The sequence below is a fragment of the Eschrichtius robustus genome, chromosome 13 (genome assembly GCF_028021215.1).
Source record: "Eschrichtius robustus isolate mEscRob2 chromosome 13, mEscRob2.pri, whole genome shotgun sequence".
Classification (NCBI taxonomy): domain Eukaryota; kingdom Metazoa; phylum Chordata; class Mammalia; order Artiodactyla; family Eschrichtiidae; genus Eschrichtius; species Eschrichtius robustus.
Window position 1 is genome coordinate 42193075 of NC_090836.1, and position 18932 is coordinate 42212006.

Consider the following 18932-nt stretch of genomic DNA (forward strand, 5'->3'; position numbering starts at 1 on the left):
CACCGCTGGTGATTTCTCCCTCTCCTATCTCCTGCCGGCTATGGAAGTGCTTTGTACTCAGGAGGTGCTTAATACATGTTACTTATTCTTTCTTCAGAGTCCCCTAACTATTGCCCTGCTCCTTTCCCTGCTCCAGTTGCACTGATACCAAAACCTTGTCGGAGGCGAGATAAGGTCTCCCACTGCCCCAGTGTGATGTGTCCCCTCCCACATGCCACGCTCAGCCCTGAGTTCCTCAGAGGAACTTGGTAATGTAATCATCACCCCCTGTGCCCTGTAATCCCACCCCCAGTCACTCACTCGTGCATAAACTTGGACAAGTCACTGCACCCTCTGTTCCGGAGTTTCCTCTTAGGTAAAATAAAAGGGTTGGAGGGGGTTCATTCATTCCTTCCTCCATTCATTCAAAGGCTGTTTATTGACGCCATTTGCCATAAGACCTATGAGTTCAAGGGTGAACAAGACACAGTTCATGCCTTCAAGCAGCTCAGGTCTTATACGAGGAGACAGAAGGAGAGGTTAAAACGCAGCTAGAGTGGTACAGACCAGGAGGGCTCCGAGGAGGGAGTGGCCAGGGCACCTGGGGGAAGGATTGAGAAAGGCTTCATAGGAGAGGCAACTCTCAAAGCTGCTGTTCTTGGGGATCCTTCCAGGTACAACATAGGCTTTCCTTCTAGGGAACCAGAGTTTGGGTCAAAATAAGGAAGAATCTTCTAACAGAACTGCGCACAAAAGAACAGCCTTCCATGGAAGGCTTTCCGTTGGGAGGAGCCTCTGTCAGGGCTGTCACAGGTGCAAGGATCCCAAGGGCCTCCAGCAAGGGTCTATATATATCGACAGGACGGCCAGTGTGGAACGTGGAGATTTAATTCTCACTTAGCTACACTAGGGGCAGCAGCTCTGGCGTGAACCCCTCACACTGCCCCCCCCCCCCACACACACACACACACACACACACACATTCCCTGAGCCATCCAAGGGGACGAGCAAAAGGCAGGCAAAGGAGAAGTTTCGGGTGTCATTATTACTTTTATTCTTATCTCCTGTCAGTCATGGACCAGGAAGGTGAGGCCAGGGAAAGGAACAGCGCAGATCCCAGGAAACTTGGAGGAGCTGAGGCCTGAAGGGCTTGTTTCTGGGGGTGTGTCTCTGCCCTCAGACACTCGAGAGAAAGCTCTGGGCCTGGGTGGCACAGGAGTGGTTTCCAACAGACAGGTAAACAGTGTCTGAGAGACGACAGTGCTGGACTGAAGGGAACAGCAGGAGGCTGAGGCAGAGAGTGGTCTGGGGTGATCCGAGAAGAGCCGGGAATGAAGGCCAGTGGCCAGATCCTGCCCGCAAACCTCAGGCCACACATCCTTCTGCTTCTCGCCTGCAGAACCAGGCCCTGCTTTTCCTCAGGCAGCCACTGAGGGGCAGCAAAGTGCTTGAGTGAAATCCCAGGTGGGCCAGGGAGGGAGAGGCGGAGCCTTTTGGAACAAGGGTGTCTGTCTGATCCTGATGCCCCCAGGAGCAAAAGCTGAGGATGGCAGAACCAAGATTCCAGGGGCTTCCCCAGGCGATACAGGAGCCACACCTGAGCCTGGGAATCGGTGCTAGAGGCCAGGGACTTGTGTGTACCTCCCTGGCCCCCCATCTACAATCCCCAGGAGAGGATCTTTTGCTCTGTTTTCCCCTCAGTAAGAGACCTCTAACCTGCATCACAGATGGTCAGATTCTTGGCTGCCTGCAGTTTTATAAAATCCAACCCACCCCTTCCCGGGCAAGGAAGCAGGCTTCCCTCCTCCTCTGCAGCTTGTGGCACCTGCCCAGCTTCGGTTTCTCTGTTTCTTGTAATCCTGCATTCCTGTTCCCCACCCTTCCTCCTTCCAAGACCCATCCAGGTGTCCCTGGGGTGCCTCATGGCTTCAGTACAGGTGGAACCCAGGAGCCTCAGCCTTGGCTCTGCTGCCAGCTCAGACCTGGACCCCTGGTCCTGGACCCCTCTCAGGACCCAGAATAGGAGACTCTGCAGCATACTCTGCTGTGCGATGGCCCTGAGTTGCCCCGTCACATTGTCTATTGCTGAGTGCTTGCCTCCCCCTTCATGCTTTTGGAGCTCAGCCTTGGAAAAGCTTCTCAGTCCCCAACTTCTGCATAAACTGTCCTAGGAAGAGGAGGGTTTTGACAAGTGGATTCTGGGAAGCATGACCAAAGCCCAGGCTGAGAATTACAGGGCAAGGGGTGGGAGAAGTAACCCCTCTAGTACTGGAACTGGAGATTAGGAGAGGAATCGAGGGGACCTCAGAGGAGAGGTGGCAACTGGATAAGGAAGTCAGTGCAAATAAGTGTTCTGGTGCCTGTCCCTGCGGCACTCTGGCCACGGTCTTCCATCTTGCTGATAGGAAAACTGAATCACAGTCAGTAAGAAACACTTGCTTAATACCATGAGCCTGTTGGCAATGAGGCTGGAAATCAGACACCAGAATCCTGCTTCCCAGCTTGTGTTTAGAAGGTGGAAACTACAGAGTACAAAATCTGGTGGTGGTAGCTGGGGTGGGGTGGGGATGGAAGGCCAGGGGTGGTAACGAGGACAACGAATCCCCCGAGCTGTCAGGGCCTGACCATCCAGTCTCATTCCAGCCCCCATCCAGTCTATTAGCTGTATGACCTTGGACCAAGCCTCTCCTTCACCTCAGCTTTCCTCTCTGCAATGGGGATACGCCAAGTACTACCTTCGTAGGGTTGCCGTAATGGATTAATTTGGACCAGCACGCAGGGCGCATCCCACCTGTGCTCCCAGTTGCCTTTACCTCACACACCAACACCGCCATCCATTCTTGGTTCCCTCTCTCCTCATACCCAAGATGGAACAAAGCTTCAAATGCTTCTGCAATATTTCTTAAAAGTTGGAAATAGGAAGGGTGGAGAGGGAGGGATCAGGAACACATAGATAACATACCTAGTTATCCCCCCACCCCCAGGGGCAAACAGAGCCACCGGCATATGGGGAGAGAGGCAACCCTGGAGGGAGAGGCCAGGGAAGGGTCCAGGTATCCACTCTGAACCTCCCTGACTCCACACAGTAACTTTCCACTGGCCCAGTTAGCCGCTAGCAAGGGCAGGCTGCACGCTTCCCCCAGGTGTGGCCCCCTGGTCCACTCCCCGGCAGACTTGCAGGGGGCTGGGTGGCTGACGCACACCCTGCCTGAGATCTCAGCCGCCCAGAGGCTGATAAGGAGACCCGACCCCATCACATGGGGACCAGCTGGAGGGACTTGCCCTGGTTGTTAACATCAGCTGGACGGCTTCCAAATTGGAGAGATGAGGAGATAAGGAGTGAACCGGCCTAGACCTCTGGCCTGAGTGGCCAGAGAAGCTAGGAGAAGGGACACGGGCACTGCCAATGGAGGCCTCAGGAGGCCTGACTGGGGATAAGCCAGCAACTGGCAGAGGATGGGGGAGGTTTTAGGAAGTGAGATGGGCAGAAAGACCGTGGGGAAGGGCTGGAGGCAGGGCCGGATTCCCTCCTGATGGGGCTGGCTCAGTTGCTAGATAAGCCTCCCTTCCCTAGAATACCCAGTCCTCCAGGGCCCAAGCCCTCACTCAGCCTCAGGCCTGTGGCAGCAGCCTGGGAGTTTAAGAGAAGACGTGAGCGGATGTTGGTTTCAGTCCTGCCACGCCTCCCAGGAGGATGCAGGTCTGGGTGAGTCAGCGGTGCTGCAGAGCCCAGGCCTCCCAGTTGGTTGGCTGCCTGCTCCCACCTCCTTTGGAGTCTCAGGACAGGTCCCCACTCAGTAGCAGGGCCCCTGCCCCCACCTCCTGCCCCAACAGCTCTGTGTCATGACCCAGGAGGGTAAACCAAGGCAAGCACGGATGGCACTGGCTTCCTGCCCCTCTCTCTGCTGCAGGGCTCAGGTGCCTAGAACAAGCCGCTGGTCCCAGAGCTGAGAGAAGATGGGCAGCCTGGAACAGCCATCCTGTTCACCCATTATCCCCGTCCCCCCACTGCAGAGCACCCACATCTTGTCTCCCAGTTGTCCTCCCCACCCCTTTCTTACCGAATGTCAAAGCCTAACCTGGAAGGAGGGAGAAGAGGCAGGGGGTGGGCACAGGACAGTGTGTCCCATAGTCCCACAGCTGTGGCAGCCTCAGGAGGAATCATGGTGGGGCTGCAGGCCTTGGCCAGGCTTCCTGGGATCTTTTTCCCACCTCTGAAATCCTGCTGGGCTTCTCCCACCCATCCCTTGCGTCCTCAAACCCAGAGGAACCTCCAGCCTCGACTGTCTCAGTTTGGGAGATATAACTGGGGGGAAGGGGCAGCACAGGGGATGGTGTGACCTGGGTACCGCAGGGCCCCTGATGGCATGGGTACAAGCTGCAGAGGGTGAGGATGAGGGCTGGCTGAGGGAAGTGAGCAGGCTTGCCAAAGGCTGGGCTGGCAGCTAGCTTTATATCTGGGCTGGCAGGAGCACAGGGAGGGTCAGAGGACCAGCAAGGGGGCATTCTCTGAAGGAAGGGGGGGTGGGAAGGGGTCCTCATTCCCGGTTGGTGCCAAAAAGCTGCAGGAAGAAGGTGAAGATATATATGATGTCCAGGTAAATGTTGAGGGCTCCAAAAATATACTCCTCAGGGCTCAGCGAGTGGCGTCGGCTACCCATCAGCAACTGGGTGTCAAATGCCAGGAACTGAGGGAAGGGGGAAGAGAGAGAGAGAGGTCAGAAGGTCTGGTCACTGTGACACTGACCAAGGGAGCCCAGTGTCCCAGCCCAGGCCCACCCCCAATTTTGTTATCACGGGCTGCCTGGCTGCTCAGTGACCCTCCTGTGACAGCCCAGAATATGGCACTTTCCCAACACCTTCCATCCCTAATTCAACACTTTTTTACTGAGCACCTACTATGTGCCAGCCACCGATGCAGCAAAGAACAAGACAGACAAGAACCCCGACTTCATAGAGCTTAGAGTCTAGCGGGAAAGTAATTGTTAGTATGGTGAGTAACAAAGAGAAACACAAAGTGCCACAGGGGGCTGATAACAGGTACCTGACCAATGTGAGTGTGTCAGGGGTCAGGGAAGGCTTCCTGGAGGAGGGGACCTTCAAGCAGAGGCATAGTCTTCTTGCCATTCCCTCAGGGCCCTACTCTTAGAGGATGAATGAATGCTCCATGTAACAGTGAGCAGGGAGCAGGCACTTGTTAGGTGCTTTACAGACATTAGCCTACTTTGTCCTAATAATGTCCCTATTGAGTAGGGATTCTACCTTTCTTAGAGGAAACCAAGGTCCAGAGATGTTCAGTACTTAACCAAGGTTACACAGCTGGGAAGTAGCAAAGCCAGGATCTGCACCCAAGCAGGCTGGCTCCAGAGCCCGCTCATTTAACCATTCTGCTCTGCAGCTTATGGGCAGCACCCAGGGTTAATGTGTTTCCTGCCAGGAAACAGGCTCCCCCAAGAGCCCCAGTGACTTGCTCAGAGCTGCAGACAACGAGGAACACCACATCATGCCTGCTTTCGGGGGCTCACCACTTAGCGGGGGACACTTACAGATGATTACAGTAAAACCTGGTAAATGCCATAATTAGGGCTGATTGGGCAGGGGGAAGGTGGCCCGGGAGAGGTGACACTTTCCCTGGGGCTTGAAGTATGAGTAGGAGTTTGCTAGACTAAGCAGGCCTGGGGAAGCCCTGGAGGTGAGGGCGGTGGTGTGCAGAATGAGGAATTCACTGTGGCAGGAGCAGTGGGGCAAAGGGATGGATGGACAGAGGCTGGAGCCCAGGGGCCAGAGGCTCCAACAGGGAGCAGCTCCAGCATGTGGGACATCGAGGCATGTCACCCTTGAGGGCGGGGAGGTGGGGGTGATTACAAGTGTGGGCTTGAAAGTCAGACGGACTTGGATTCCAGTCTCAGCTCTGTTACTCACTAGCTCTGGGATCCTGGGCCAGGTTATTTAGTCGCTCTGAGCCCATGAGTCCGCCTCGGCAGAAGGGAGATGAGTGTGCTTGCCTCCTGAGGATGTTGTGAGAGTGAGATAATGTGTGCAAGGTGCCTGGCAAGGTGCCTGACACATGGTAAGCACTTAATGAATGGTGGCTATTAGTGCAGTTTTATTGTTATATCTGCAGAAGGAGAGGAGCCCTCTAGAGAGCTTGTGTGCGCTGCTGCTGAGACTCAGGTCTCCTGCCACTCAGCAAGGAGGCAGAAATGTCACTAGGGAAGCTGTGTAGCCTTAACAGCAGGCAAATGGAGAACCATAGCCAGGGCTGAGGGGGCCCTGCTCAGGGCATGAGAATACAGGACCAGAGTCGGAATGCCTGGGTTTGGGCTTCTATACCTTGGAGCCATCACCCACTTGACCTCAGTGTCCTCACCTGCAAAATGGGACAGTAATGACGACCACACCATGGTGTGGTTTTGAGGGTAAATGTATGACAGCATATGTGTCATCAACTATTGTTATTCTTTTTTTTTTAAATTTATTTATTTATGGCTGTGTTGGGTCTTCGTTTCTGTGTGAGGGCTTTCTCTAGTTGTGGCAAGCGGGGGCCACTCTTCATCGCGGTGCGTGGGCCTCTCACTATCGCGGCCTCTCTTGCTGCGGAGCACAGGCTCCAGACGCGCAGGCTCAGTAGTTGTGGCTCACGGGCTTACTTGCTCCGCAGCATGTGGGATCTTCCCAGACCAGGGCTCGAACCCGTGTCCCCTGCATTGGCAGGCAGATTCTCAACCACTGCGCCACCAGGGAAGCCCCTATTGTTATTTTTTAGCATCATTTAACTCCACTCTACTCTGCTCCTTCTCAATTTGATTTGGATTGCCAGGTAAAGTTTCCTTCTGTAGCAAGAACAGGCAAGGAGAGGGGCTGACTCAATGCTACAGGCTGCTTAGCAGTCACGGCTGCCAGCACAAGTTAATAAACTGCTGATCTGGCTTACCAATCAGTCGCTTGCTTGGTTGATTTCCCAGAGCCTGGTCACCCCTGGGTGAGCTAATGAAATTGAATCTCTCAACTAGAAGGCTTGGACCTGACCCGGTCTGGGGGTGGCCTCTCCAAGGAGCCTCCTAGAACAGCCAGATGGCTTTTCTCTTGGAGAAAAGAGGAATGAAATGGTTTCTGCCCCTGTCCTTGGCCAATGGCCATGGATGCTTATCTACATGGGCTATCTGCGAGAGCCTGCCACAAATTTCAACCCCACTGCCCAGTAACACCCATCACTGCAACCTCATGCCTGTAAGCCAGCTGAAGGCTTTCCATTCATTTATTCCCAGCAGCATTTGTTGAGCATCTACTATGTTGCAGGGAACATGAAAGCAAAAGACATGATCAGAGATTACATTACGAACATGCACTCACATAGGGGAAAGTAACTTGATAATCTCCCTGGGTGATGAGCACTGTTCCCTAACATGTTGGCTGAGAGCAGATATCTTGGTCATAGTTAACATCTTAGTTGGCAGCTAAGATCTTAGTTGAGAGCTAACGACCAGATTGACCACTGACACCTAAAAGGACAGCAGGAGACTTCCCTGGTGGCGCAGTGGTTAAGAATCCGCCTGCCAATGCAGGGGACACGGGTTCGAGCCCTGGTCCGGGAAGATCCCACATGCCGCGGAGCAACTAAGTCCATGCACCACAACTACTGAGCCCGCACGCCTAGAGCCCGTGCTCCACAACAAGAGAAGCCACCATGATGAAAGGCCCACGCACCGCAACCAAGAGTAGCCCCCGGTCGTCGCCACTAGAGAAAGCCCGCACGCAGCAACGAAGACCCAATGTAGCCAAAAATAAATAAGTAAAATAAATAAATTTATATATAAAAAAAAATTCCCCAATCCTGCCAAAGTCATAAAAAAAAAAAGAGGACAGCAGGTGCTTGAGTTGTGAGGCAACTGGATACAAGACCCTGCAGGAGGGGCATGTGGGTCAGGGGCAAGAGGCAGGAGCTGGACGAGGACGCTACTAACTTACATCTGAACCGTCTTTTCACGCGCTAGTCCTTTATCTCACTTGCCCAATTCACTCTAGGAGGTGGATATTCACCCTTATTATTTTAAATATGAGGAAAGGAGTCTCATAGCAGGTGAATGACTTGCTGATGGTCATTTATCTAGCTGGAACCAGATTACCTGTCTCCCACGTTCCGACAGAGAAGGAGGGAGGGTGGGCTTGAACGGAGGGAGGAAGCACGCACAGAGGGCAGAGGAGACAAAGGCAGACTTTCCTGGTTCACCCTATTGGCCAGGGCTGCACCTGGTCAGGGTCCCACGGCCATACACTCGGCCTGACCCTGCCTCATCCAGGCTTATGTCTGCTGGCCTCCCAGAAATGAGGCTGAGAGGCTCTGGGGGAGCCATGCCATGGAAAGGGTAGCTCAGAGCCACCAACAAACAGGCACTGAATACAAAAAGCTGGGGTTGCAATGTGTTGAATCAGCATAAAAAATATACGTGGACCATGTCCATCCTACAGAAATGCCAGCATAAGGGCTCAAAGCAGCACACCCAAGGCTGTTCACGGCAGCCTTGGTTCTAACAGTGAAATCCTGGAAACAAACCCAACCTCTATCAACCAGGGGATTGTGAAGTAAACTGTGGGCAGCAGTGCTGAAGCAGAAACATCTCTGATATACACTCTTATGAGAAAAGCACAACTTGCAGAAAAATCCAAATCGCATGAGCCCGTTTATGTAACAAAAAAACCTCACAAAACTATATGTTATAGGGGCCTACATAGCATATACCTATAAAATGCATATAGAAAGGTCTGGAAGGAGAGACAACTGATCACAGCTGTTACACGGCCAAATGACATTTGCTTTATCTATATTATTTAAGATTTTAAAAAATGAAATATATGAATAAGTGTACTCATACATTATATTAGAAAAAATTAAGAGAAAGGTTAAAGTAACACAAAAGAAGAGTTTGTGAACTCTTTCATTTAACTGTCACCATAATCCCCTGGGACAGGTATTGCATGATCATCTCCATCATGGAGCTGAGGAGACTGAGGCCCAGAGAGTATAAATGACTCACCCACTTCACACAGCTGAGAGGACAGACAGTCCCATTCTGTTTCCACCATGTGACACTGCTTTGGGGCATGGAGTGTGTGTGTGTGTGTGTGTGTCTGTGAAGGATGGAAGAGGTGAGAAGTGTAAACAAAGCTCATGGCCAAGAGCCTAGCAGGCTATCTGGGGGGATGCAGGGAGCGCTGGGCCCACCTGGCCCCGCGCCCACTTTCTGGGCTAGAAGGTGAGTGTGGGCTTTGAGGATTCCAGAGAAAAGAGACTACCAGCTTTAAGCCCTTGTGCCCTCAGTTGGGATGCAGGACAAGGAGAGGGGAGCTGAGTGGAGACCTGCCTGGGGCCCATAGAAGATACTTCTCTTGTCTTCAGCGACCTGGGTGTCAAAAGTTTAAATGGCACAGACGACCTCCGCATGCAGCCCTGGGTCCTGGGGAGCACTCCCAGGTGGGTCACCACCACCAAAGGAACAGGGTCTGGCAGCCATGTGAGCCAGAAAGTCTGGCCCAAGATAAAAGGGGAGCAGTGTGAAAAGGTATGTGAAAGAGGAAGGGTGTGCGTGTAGTACAGTGCTTAAGAGCACGGACTGGGGAGTCGCATAGACCTGGGTTCAAAGCTTGCCTATGACCTTAGGCAACTGACTACTACTAACAGGTAATATTATTGATCACTGATGACATGCCAGGCACTTTCTGACTGCTTTGCACATATTAATTCACTGAAAAGTCACAACCTACGAGGTGGGTACTATTATTATCTGCATTTTACGGATAAGGAAACAGAAGCACAGAGAGGTGACATGACTTGATCAGTCCACACAGCTCGAATGTGGCAGAGAATGGATTTGAACCCAGCTACTGTGCTCCAAAATCTGGTGTTCTGAATTATAAGGTTAACATTTACAATAAGGGTGAAAGCTACCATCGTAGTTGAGAGACTACCATGTTCCAGGTGCTAGGCTGTTTTCTTTTTTCTGTTCATATATTACCTTATAAAGCATTACCACAGCCTTGTGAGATAGTTAATATTAGCCTCATTTTAAGATGTGGCACAGAGAGATCAAGTAACTTGCCCAAAGGTCACAGTGGTAAGAGGATGAGCTAGGCCTTGACTGTGGTTTGGGTGGGGTGCACGTGGCCACCTGGAGAGCCCCCCTGGCCCTCCTGATAGCACCTTTCCCGGCTCTGCCCCTGTATGCCTGTGTAGATGCTCCCCTGCCCTGCTCCCTACAGGGACTCTGAATCACCCCTCCCTCAGTCTACCAGCACTGGGGCTGGGGGGCTTCTTTCACCTTCTCCGGGTCAGGGTGTTGGTTTGAAAGGCTTGGTTTGAGCAGGGCATTGGTTTCTGAGGATTAGTGTCTCAGGAAGTGAGACTCAGGTGAGGTCCAGGAGGCGGACACGAGTGCACTTTCCCCCTGAAGGAGCAATTACTGGTCAATCCACCCTCCCTCCTGTCACCCTCAGAGGAATCCACTCAATCTCGAGTGGGTTCAGATGAGGCCTCGGGTGGGTATCAGGGCTGTTGTGGTGACAGAGTGTGGGCGGCAGGACAGAGTAGGTTCTCACTGGATCTTTCAGGCTCATGTAAACCACTGAGGCAAAAGAGTCTCTAAACTCTGAATGAAATAAAGATGAGTCTAAAATAAAGTGATACCCCTGCCTTGGGTTTGTGCAGCCATTTTTACTTTTCAAAATGTTTCTCTAACTGTGAAGAAGGCAGGGCATCTATCACAGCCCCCATTAGAAAAGCAGGGTAAGGGGTGGGGTGGGGGCAGACTGGAGTCTCTTCCCCAAATCCCTCACATGCTGTGGGAAGATTCACAGGACACACAGAGTCCCTGTTGGGGCTGGATGGAAGTAACTGCCCAAAGCCTAGCCTCAGGGTGACAGAGGCTGAGAAGGCCTCTCTGGGCCCTCCTGCTGTGGGGGGACCTCTCTAGGCCTCTATCTTCCCATCTGTGTAATGGACAAGGAGACAGAGTAGAAAGAATGCTGGGCTGAGAGTCAGGAAAATGGGGCTTTCATCCAGCTTGGCGGCCAACAGTGCATGCATGTGTATGGTGTGTGTGTGTGGTGTGTGTATGTAGTGTGTTTGTGATGTGTAAATGGTATGCATGTGTATATGTGTGCATGGTGTGTGTATGTGTGTGTGGAGTGTATGTGTGATGTGTGTATGTATTGTGGTGTGTATGTGTGATGTGTGTATGGTATGTATGTTTGTGTGGTGTGTGTGATGTGTGTGTGAGTGTGTGGTATGTATGCGTGTGTGGTGTGTGTGTATGTAGTGTATATGTGATGTGTATATGGTGTGCACGTGTATATGTGTGTGTGGTGTGTGTGTGTGGTGTGTGTGTGATGTGTGTATGACATGTGTGTGTGGTGTGTATGTGTGTGCGGCGTGTATGTGTGACGTGTGTATGGTATGCATGTGTGTGGTGTGTGTGTATGTGGTGTGTATGTGTGACGTGTGTATGGTATGCATGTGTGTGGTGTGTATGTGTGTGTGGTGTGTATGTGTGACGTGTGTATGGTATGCATGTGTGTGGTGGTATGTGTGACGTGTGTATGGTATGCATGTGTGTGGTGTGTGTGTATGTGTGTGTGGTGTGTGACATGTGTATGGTATGCATGTGTGTGGTGTGTGTGTGAGTGTGTAGTATGTATGTGTGTGTGGTGTGTACGTGTGTGTGGTGTGTGTGTCTGGGTGTGCTCTCTCTGGGTCTCAGCGCAGGGAGGTCCCTGTCTCTCTGAGGGCTCACAGTCTCAGTGTTCCTTTTCTTCTAGGAACTGAGAGCAGACCGTTGTGTGTGTCCCCTCAATGGTCAGAAGTCAATACCTAGCACTGGAGGCCCAGCACCTCCACAAACAAAGCATCTTCCTATCCAAGCTTCACTCATCCAAACACCATCAGGCCCTGACGCATCCAGTACTGACCACACAGGTCCTCCGTGCCGCCCCATCCCTGACCCTGGGACACTGCAGTGGCCTCCTAACTAATCTCTCAGCCTCTCTCCTATTCATTAATCTGGCTTCTCACTAATCTTCCTTAAAGCATAGCGACTGGTGTTTCCTGAGGTCCTCAAACTGGCCAGATGGGGCAGGCAGGAGAGAGTGCTGTTCCCATTGGGCCCATCACCTAATTTCTAAAGTCCTATTCCTGGTTTCTTCCCTAGGTATCCAGGCTTGGCTTCCTGATTTAAGTGGCTGGGAGACTTAGCTTCCCCAAAGAAGGACCAACTCTGAGGCAGAGCAACCTGTCCAGAGTCATGTAGGCAAAGAGGCTCAGTCACTGCAGGAAACCAGCTGGCCAGGCCCTGGGTGCCACCTGTGCTCCCTCGCTCTCTCTCTCTCTCTCCCCCTCTCCCTGCCTCAACCCTCCTGCTCTGTCCAAGCCCCTCCACCTTGCCTCATCACCCCGGCCTAGCCCTCATGTTCCTCTGCCTCACTTTCCATGAGCTTCTACAGAAAAGCACTCCAGGAGAGGGCACTAGAGGGGAGAGGAGGAGGGGGCCAGCCTGAGGCCAGTACCTTTCGTCTGACTCACCCACTTCCGTTGGCATTTGAGTCTAAGTGCCTAGAGGCGGGTTACGTGGTAGGGTGAGGGAGAACACCCAAGCCTCTTGAGAATGTGCCAAGGCTAGTCAGGGTGAGGCCCAGGAGGGGCCCCTGCCTGCAGGCAGGACCACGGCCCTAAGAGGCCTTGGCTCCCCACCTCCCCAGTCTCAGCCTACTCCATCTGGGCGGCCCTGCTCTCAAAGATGGCAGAGTGCCTCGGGGGAGGGGCTGAGGTCTCTAGGAGAAAATCTTTTGCTGCTCACAGCCCTTCCAAGGCCCCGACTGCTGGGGGTTGGGGTGGTTCTCACTGGGATCTGGGCCCGCCTCTGACACTTCTCTTCTCCCTTTGCTCACACATCCTCCTCGAGGCAGCAAGGAGGATAGGGATCGCTGAGTGAAATTCTTGCCTAGCTGCAGTGCTGGAACGGCCCCTCATGGTGCTGAGAATTCTCCATCAGCTAGGGTAGGAGATGCCAGGATGGGCAGATGGAGAGACCAAGGGTGCTGGGCACTCGTTCTGGGGATGGGTTGAAGCTACAGGACCACAGACTCCAAAGGACAGAAGTGATGCTGGAAGCAGGATCAGATTGAGGTCAAGGACCTTCTGAGTTGAGGTTAATGGGGAGGAATGGGGACCTTAGTTCTTATGGGGCTGGGCCTCTGTAGGTCTCCACCCACCTGACACTGAGAGGAGGGAGGGGAATGAGTCTAGCAGCCCCTCCTCAACTCTCCCCACACCATGGGAACCAGGGGACGGGCTGCAGGTTGTCCCTCCTTTGAGCCAGGTGGCAGAGGGCAGGAGATGTGACTGGGGCATTGACGTCACGTGCTCCTAACCATTGTTTACATAACCTGCCAGATGAACCCAAAACTGTCGGAGTGTTGCTCTCCTAATAAGACATTAACAGTAATTAGGTGCAGTGGTTCCTCCCCCCTGTGACTCACAGAAGACTGATGCTTAAGTCAGCTACGCACCCATGCTTTCTTTGCCTCACTCTGACAGCGCCTCAGCCGGACCTGGCCTCTCAGGCGTCTGTTCATTCTGCAAACATCTAGGGGTGCCTGCTGTGCGCCACGCACTGTTCTAGGCACCATGGATGCAGCGATGAGCAAGCCAGACCCAAATCCCTGCCTTCAAGGAACTTAAATTCTGCTGGACGGAGACAAACAATAAATAAACCAGAAAAATGTGTAGTATGTCAGAGGATGAGACGTGCTATGGAGAAACAGGGGCGTAGGGAGCAACATGTGTGCGTGCCTGCATGTGCATGTGTACACACTCAGCACAAGAGATTGTAAATAAAGCAAACACTTGAAGGAGGGGAGAGAGGGAGCTGTGAGCAGATGGGAAGGAACAGACAGAGGCAACCTCGGGTGCAGGGGCCCTGGGCTGGGAGTGAGCCTGCCGTCCTCAGGAGCAGCAAGGATGCCAGCGTGGCGGCAGCAAGTGGGTGACGGGGAGCGGGAGGCCGTGAGGTCAGGGAGGGCCTGCAGGCAGTGGAGAGCGATTGCTGGAGGCCAAGCGGAGGAATGACCTGACCTCATTAATGTTTAACAGGATCACTCTAGCTGCTGTGGTGTGGGACACGGACTGTCCGGGCAGCACCCGTGGGAGGCCATTTCAATAATCCAGGTGGAAGGTGATGGCAACATGGACCAGGAAGTAGCCGTGAAGGTGGAGAGAAGCAATCAGATTCTAGATGGAAGGTGAGGCCAACCGGATTTGCTGCTGGGCCAGCTGTGGGGTGTGGGGAGAGTGAGGAGTCGAGGTGTCATCAAGGTGTTTGGCCTGAGTGGCTGAAAGGATGGAGCTGCCACTTACAGCAACAAGGAAGGCTGTGGGAGGAGCAGGGGTTCAGGGGAAGAGTAGGAGCTCAACTCTGTGCACATTAAGTTTGCGGTGCCTAGTAGATTTCCAAATGTGGACACGGAGTAGGCAATTGGAAAGTCTAGTGTGGGATTCCAGGCTAGTGATGTAAAATTTAGGGTCATCATCATAAAAGATGGTATTCAAAGTCTTGAGACAGTCTGAGATCCCCTAGGGAGTGAGTGTGGACGGTCCATGGCCCCAGAGCCCTCCAGTGTGACCCGGGAAGAAGGAGGAAAACCAGGAGAGCTGGTGCCTGGATACCAAGTGAAGAAGATGCTTCTGGGGGGAGGGAATGAGCAATTGTATCAAATGCTGCTGAGAGTCGAGCAAGATAAGGACTGAGAAATGACCGCTGGATTCAGTCACAGGGAGGCCATTGTGGACCGCGGAGAGAGCACTTTTAAGAGGGTAAGAGAGAATGGGAGAAGGACTGAGTAGAGAGAAGGGAGGAAGCGAGGAGAGGAATTGGAGAGAGTGTAGATTCCATTTTAAGGAGCTTTGCTCTAACTGGGGTGGGGCTAGAGGGAGATGTGGGTTAAGAGTGTTTTGTGTGTTGCTGTTTTTTCAGTTGGGAGAAATTACAGCCTGTTTCTATGCAGATGGAAATAATCCAGTAGAGAGGGCAATACTGATGGTGCGAGAGAGGGAAGGGGAACATTGCTGGAGAGATCACCCCAGCCTCTCCCCACTTCAAGCCAATAGAAGTTGTACTCTTTGAGAGGGACGATGGGGGTTCTGGCAACGGCACCAGGCTGGGCACAGGACACCTGGGTCCTGTCCTAAATCTGCCCCTTACTGGAGGTGGGACCCTGTGCCAGCCCCTTAACACCCGGGACTTCAGATGTGGAAAGCGGGTCTTCACATGTAAAAACCGGTCTAACAGCAGCACTACCTCCCTTCCTGGGTTGTGATGGAGATCCAGTGAGGTAATAGGTGTGAAAGTGCTTTGTAAAATGTAAAGGGTGGAACAGATGGTTGAGATTATTTTTATTATTCTAATAATGCAAGGGATTATTAAACAAATTTAAAGGATTACTGTTCATCCAACCCGACTTGTACACACAGCCTCCCCGCATAGCTGACACACATGCTGTGTCCTGATCAGCACGAAGCCAAGTAAACTCCCTGACGCTCCAGCAGCGCTCACCCTCCTCCCACTCTGCCCGGCACGGACCCCTCTTCTTCCATTTGTCCCTGGCAAACGCTGTCCTCTGAGGCCTCCCCAGTCTCCCTCCCCTCAGTCTGACCCTCCTTCTTCCTTTCCTCCTAGCCGACACCCCCCCCACCCCAACCTTTTCATCAAAATTTGTCTTTAGCAGGTACTGTGTGGAGGAAAGAGTGTGGAGCCCGCGGCAGGTACAAGCCCTGAGCCCTCAGCACGGGTCCAACAGCTGCTCTCCTGGGTTCCCAGGGTTCAACTTCTCTGGAGCCAGAGAAGTTAGTGTTGTAGGATCATCAACCATCCTGGTTTGCCCAACCTTGGAGCTCCTAGGGGGTTCCCCCAAGAAGTGAGACTTTCAGTGCTAAAACTGGGAAAGTTCTGGGTAAACTGGGATAAGTTGGTCACCCTAGTCTTGACCAAGGCCAATCACACTTAGTTGATTTACCATTATCTTGCAGGGAAACCTTAGAAAAATCACTTAACTTCTTTGGGGTTAAGTTTTCTCATCTCTAAGATGAGAGGCTTGAAGTTTCACTAGACCCCTTTTTTAGTCCTGTCCAGCCCTCAGCTTCTGAGCCTGGAGGCCATTTACTCCATAGATATTTACTGAGTGCCACTATGTGCCATGCACTGTGCTCTTCCTGCTGACTGTGGCATCCTGGGCACACAGCACACACCTCACACATTGTAGGTGCTCAATAAAGACCTGTGAAAATGAATGAATGAATCTACCACACCCCCATTCCTGGCTCGATCCCTATCCACACCCCCGAAGTCTCTGCTCATAGTTCTGACCCCCATTTCCCCCCTATCTCTGCTCCCCCACTCTGTCAGCCATAAGCCTCTGGAACGTGTGATGAAGCCCAGAACTCTGACCAGACTGAGTTGAGCTGAAAACACCAGGGAGGGAGAGGAGAGTCTGGTCACTGCTCCCGCTGGCAGTGGATGTTTACCTTGGATGCCACCCCACCCCGCAAGAGGATGTCACCAACACACGCTTGCCCTGGAGCACCATTGCATTCAGGTGCTGGGAGCCCACTGAGCAAAGGGCCTGTGTTGGGCTGCTCTAGGCAGACATCTGCCCCTGGTCACCTTCCATCTCCCGGGCATCTGCCTCCAGCCACCCCACTCCCTTCCCCACCTAGCCTCAGACCCTGAGTGGGGCTGTGGGGCCATCTGTGCATATTCCCAGTCTAACCCTCCACTTCCTAGGATGCTGTATGCTGTCTGCAAGTCATCTAAAGTCTCTGAGCTTCAGGCTCCTCATCTTAATCTGAGAACAATAGAACCTAGTTTATAGAGTTATGGTGAGGATTCAGTATATGTGCAGAGCTTGCTGTGGGAGAAGCAAGTGCTCAATAAATACCAGCTATCATTGTTATCACAGCCATAATCATCATCATTAACACTCTCAGTTTGGTGAGGACAGCCAAGGACAAGCTCAATCTAAGTGCATCTGTCACAGGGTACCTGGAATCTCCCCTGCTCCAAGAAGCCTTCCCAGATTACTCCCAGCAGAGCAAGGACTAACTTAGTCAATGCGGCTGGGACACCCTCACTCTCCCACTCCCACAGGCAGCACTGAACCTCCCCAGGAGCCAGGGGTACCTCTTCCCAGCTCTGTCTAAAGCATCAATGTTGTTGTTACAACCTTCCTTGCCCCTCTGCCCAGGTCAGCTGGTCTGTCTTAGAGACCTGAGCAGCACTGAGCCCCTCTGCGCCCACTGGTCCTTCACAAGGGTTCAGAGGAGAGGACTATGAGGAAGATAGGGATGGTGGAGGGGCCTGAGGAGACGGTGGGAGGCTGAGAAGGCAGGGTCCCCAGGAGGCCACACTCACCAACGTAAACACTCCTGCTCCCAGCACGGCATACACGGCATGGAGCCAGGGCACCTGCGGGGCAGACAAAAAATGGGCTCAAGGATGGCGAGATGGGCAGTGCGGCAGAGGGCCAGGGAGAAGGGATCAGTCCGAGGATGGAGGGTGTGGGACAGACCTCCCCAGTGGGGGCCCCCTCTCACCCCCCCAAACCCAGCCCCAGACTGAGAGGTCCTTAATCCCCTGTGTGCTCACGGTGGGTGGGGGAGCCCCAGGATAACAGTGATCCTGGAGGGGCTGGCAGGGGAGGTCCAGACGGGCCAGCACTTCTTTCCTCCACACACAGCCCCAGGCTCAGGCTGGCCCAGGGCGACTCATCCTATGGGGTCCCTGCCGTCCTCCCAGCCTGGGTCTGGCCTGAGGCTGCGCCCTTCTCCCAGTGTGGACTCATCCCTGTGCTGTCTGTCCCCATGTCGGGAGCTTCCTGGCTCTGCCTGTGTGGGTAAAGGGGCTCAGGTAGAAGGGGACAAAGACTTAGGCCCAGGGGTTGGGGGGGGGGAGCATCTGGCATCCCTGCCAGCTGTGTTTGATGGGATTGCCTGCAGAGGCTGGAACAGCACCCCTTCCCAACCTCTGCCCACACCCCCAGGCCTCAGGGGCACCCAGCTGAGTGCGGGAACCTTGCAAGAGGTGCCAAACCAGCTGTGCCCTCTGAAGAGCCTTCCCCCAGAAGATTCCTGGAAACATAGGCATTCCATCAGCCTGACCCGGGTCAATAAAGGGTTCTTTGAAGCTCTGGGTCCCCTTCCTGTACCCCGCCCCCCGCCCCATCCTAGATACACAGAGGGCCCCAGGCCAGCTCCGGCTCCTCCCTTCGTCAACAGGATCCTGGGAAGAGCCAAGGAAATGCCAGAACCAATCCTGACGTTCTGGACTGGGAGGCAATAATCTGGGGCTGGGCAGCATGGGGTAGGGAGGGGGAGTGAGGAATACTGCTCTCAGCCTGGCAGAAAAGGGGCAGTGGGGGACCCCCGTACTAGAGGTAGCTAAGAGGAGCCCGCGGCAGGTACAAGCCCTGAGCCCTCAGCACGGGTCCAACAGCTGCTCTCTTGGGTTCCCAGGGTTCAAACCCCCTCCTGTGATGCCCTCAGTCTGCCCCTTCTCCACCTGCAGCAGCCTGAGTGCCTGGAATGGGTCACTGAGCCCTGAGCAGTCTTAATGGGATGTCCCAGGCAGGCCGGACACTTCTTAAAGAGCTGAGATTCAGCTGTCCCCACGGACACCCTCATGAGACAGGGGTATGCTCGGAGCCCCACTGTCCCATTTCCCGCCTGCCTGGACAGCCAGATCCTGCCTCTCTGGACTTGACTGATCCCCCAAGAGTCCCAGGAAGCCCTTCCTCAGGGCTCCTCTGGGCCTGGGGGCCCCATGGAGCTCCGGAGCCCCCTCCCTGGCCTAGGGTTTAAGTGATCCGAGCCCTCCCCCTCAGCCTCACCTCCCCCCCTAGTGGAGAAGATGGGA

General features: G+C 53.5%; 1 protein-coding gene across 1 annotated transcript in view; it reads right to left on the reverse strand.

Moving 5' to 3' along the window:
• Positions 1–1009: 1009 nt before the first annotated feature.
• Positions 1010–18932, reverse strand: part of FAIM2 (Fas apoptotic inhibitory molecule 2) — a 33699-nt gene continuing 15776 nt past the window's right edge. The window contains exons 11-12 of the mRNA XM_068561100.1: positions 17433–17486; positions 1010–4667 (exon numbers count right to left, since the gene is read on the reverse strand). Of these exons, the coding sequence (XP_068417201.1) occupies positions 4518–4667; positions 17433–17486 (204 nt within the window). The 3' untranslated portion in view covers positions 1010–4517. The remainder of the gene's footprint in view (positions 4668–17432; positions 17487–18932) is intronic.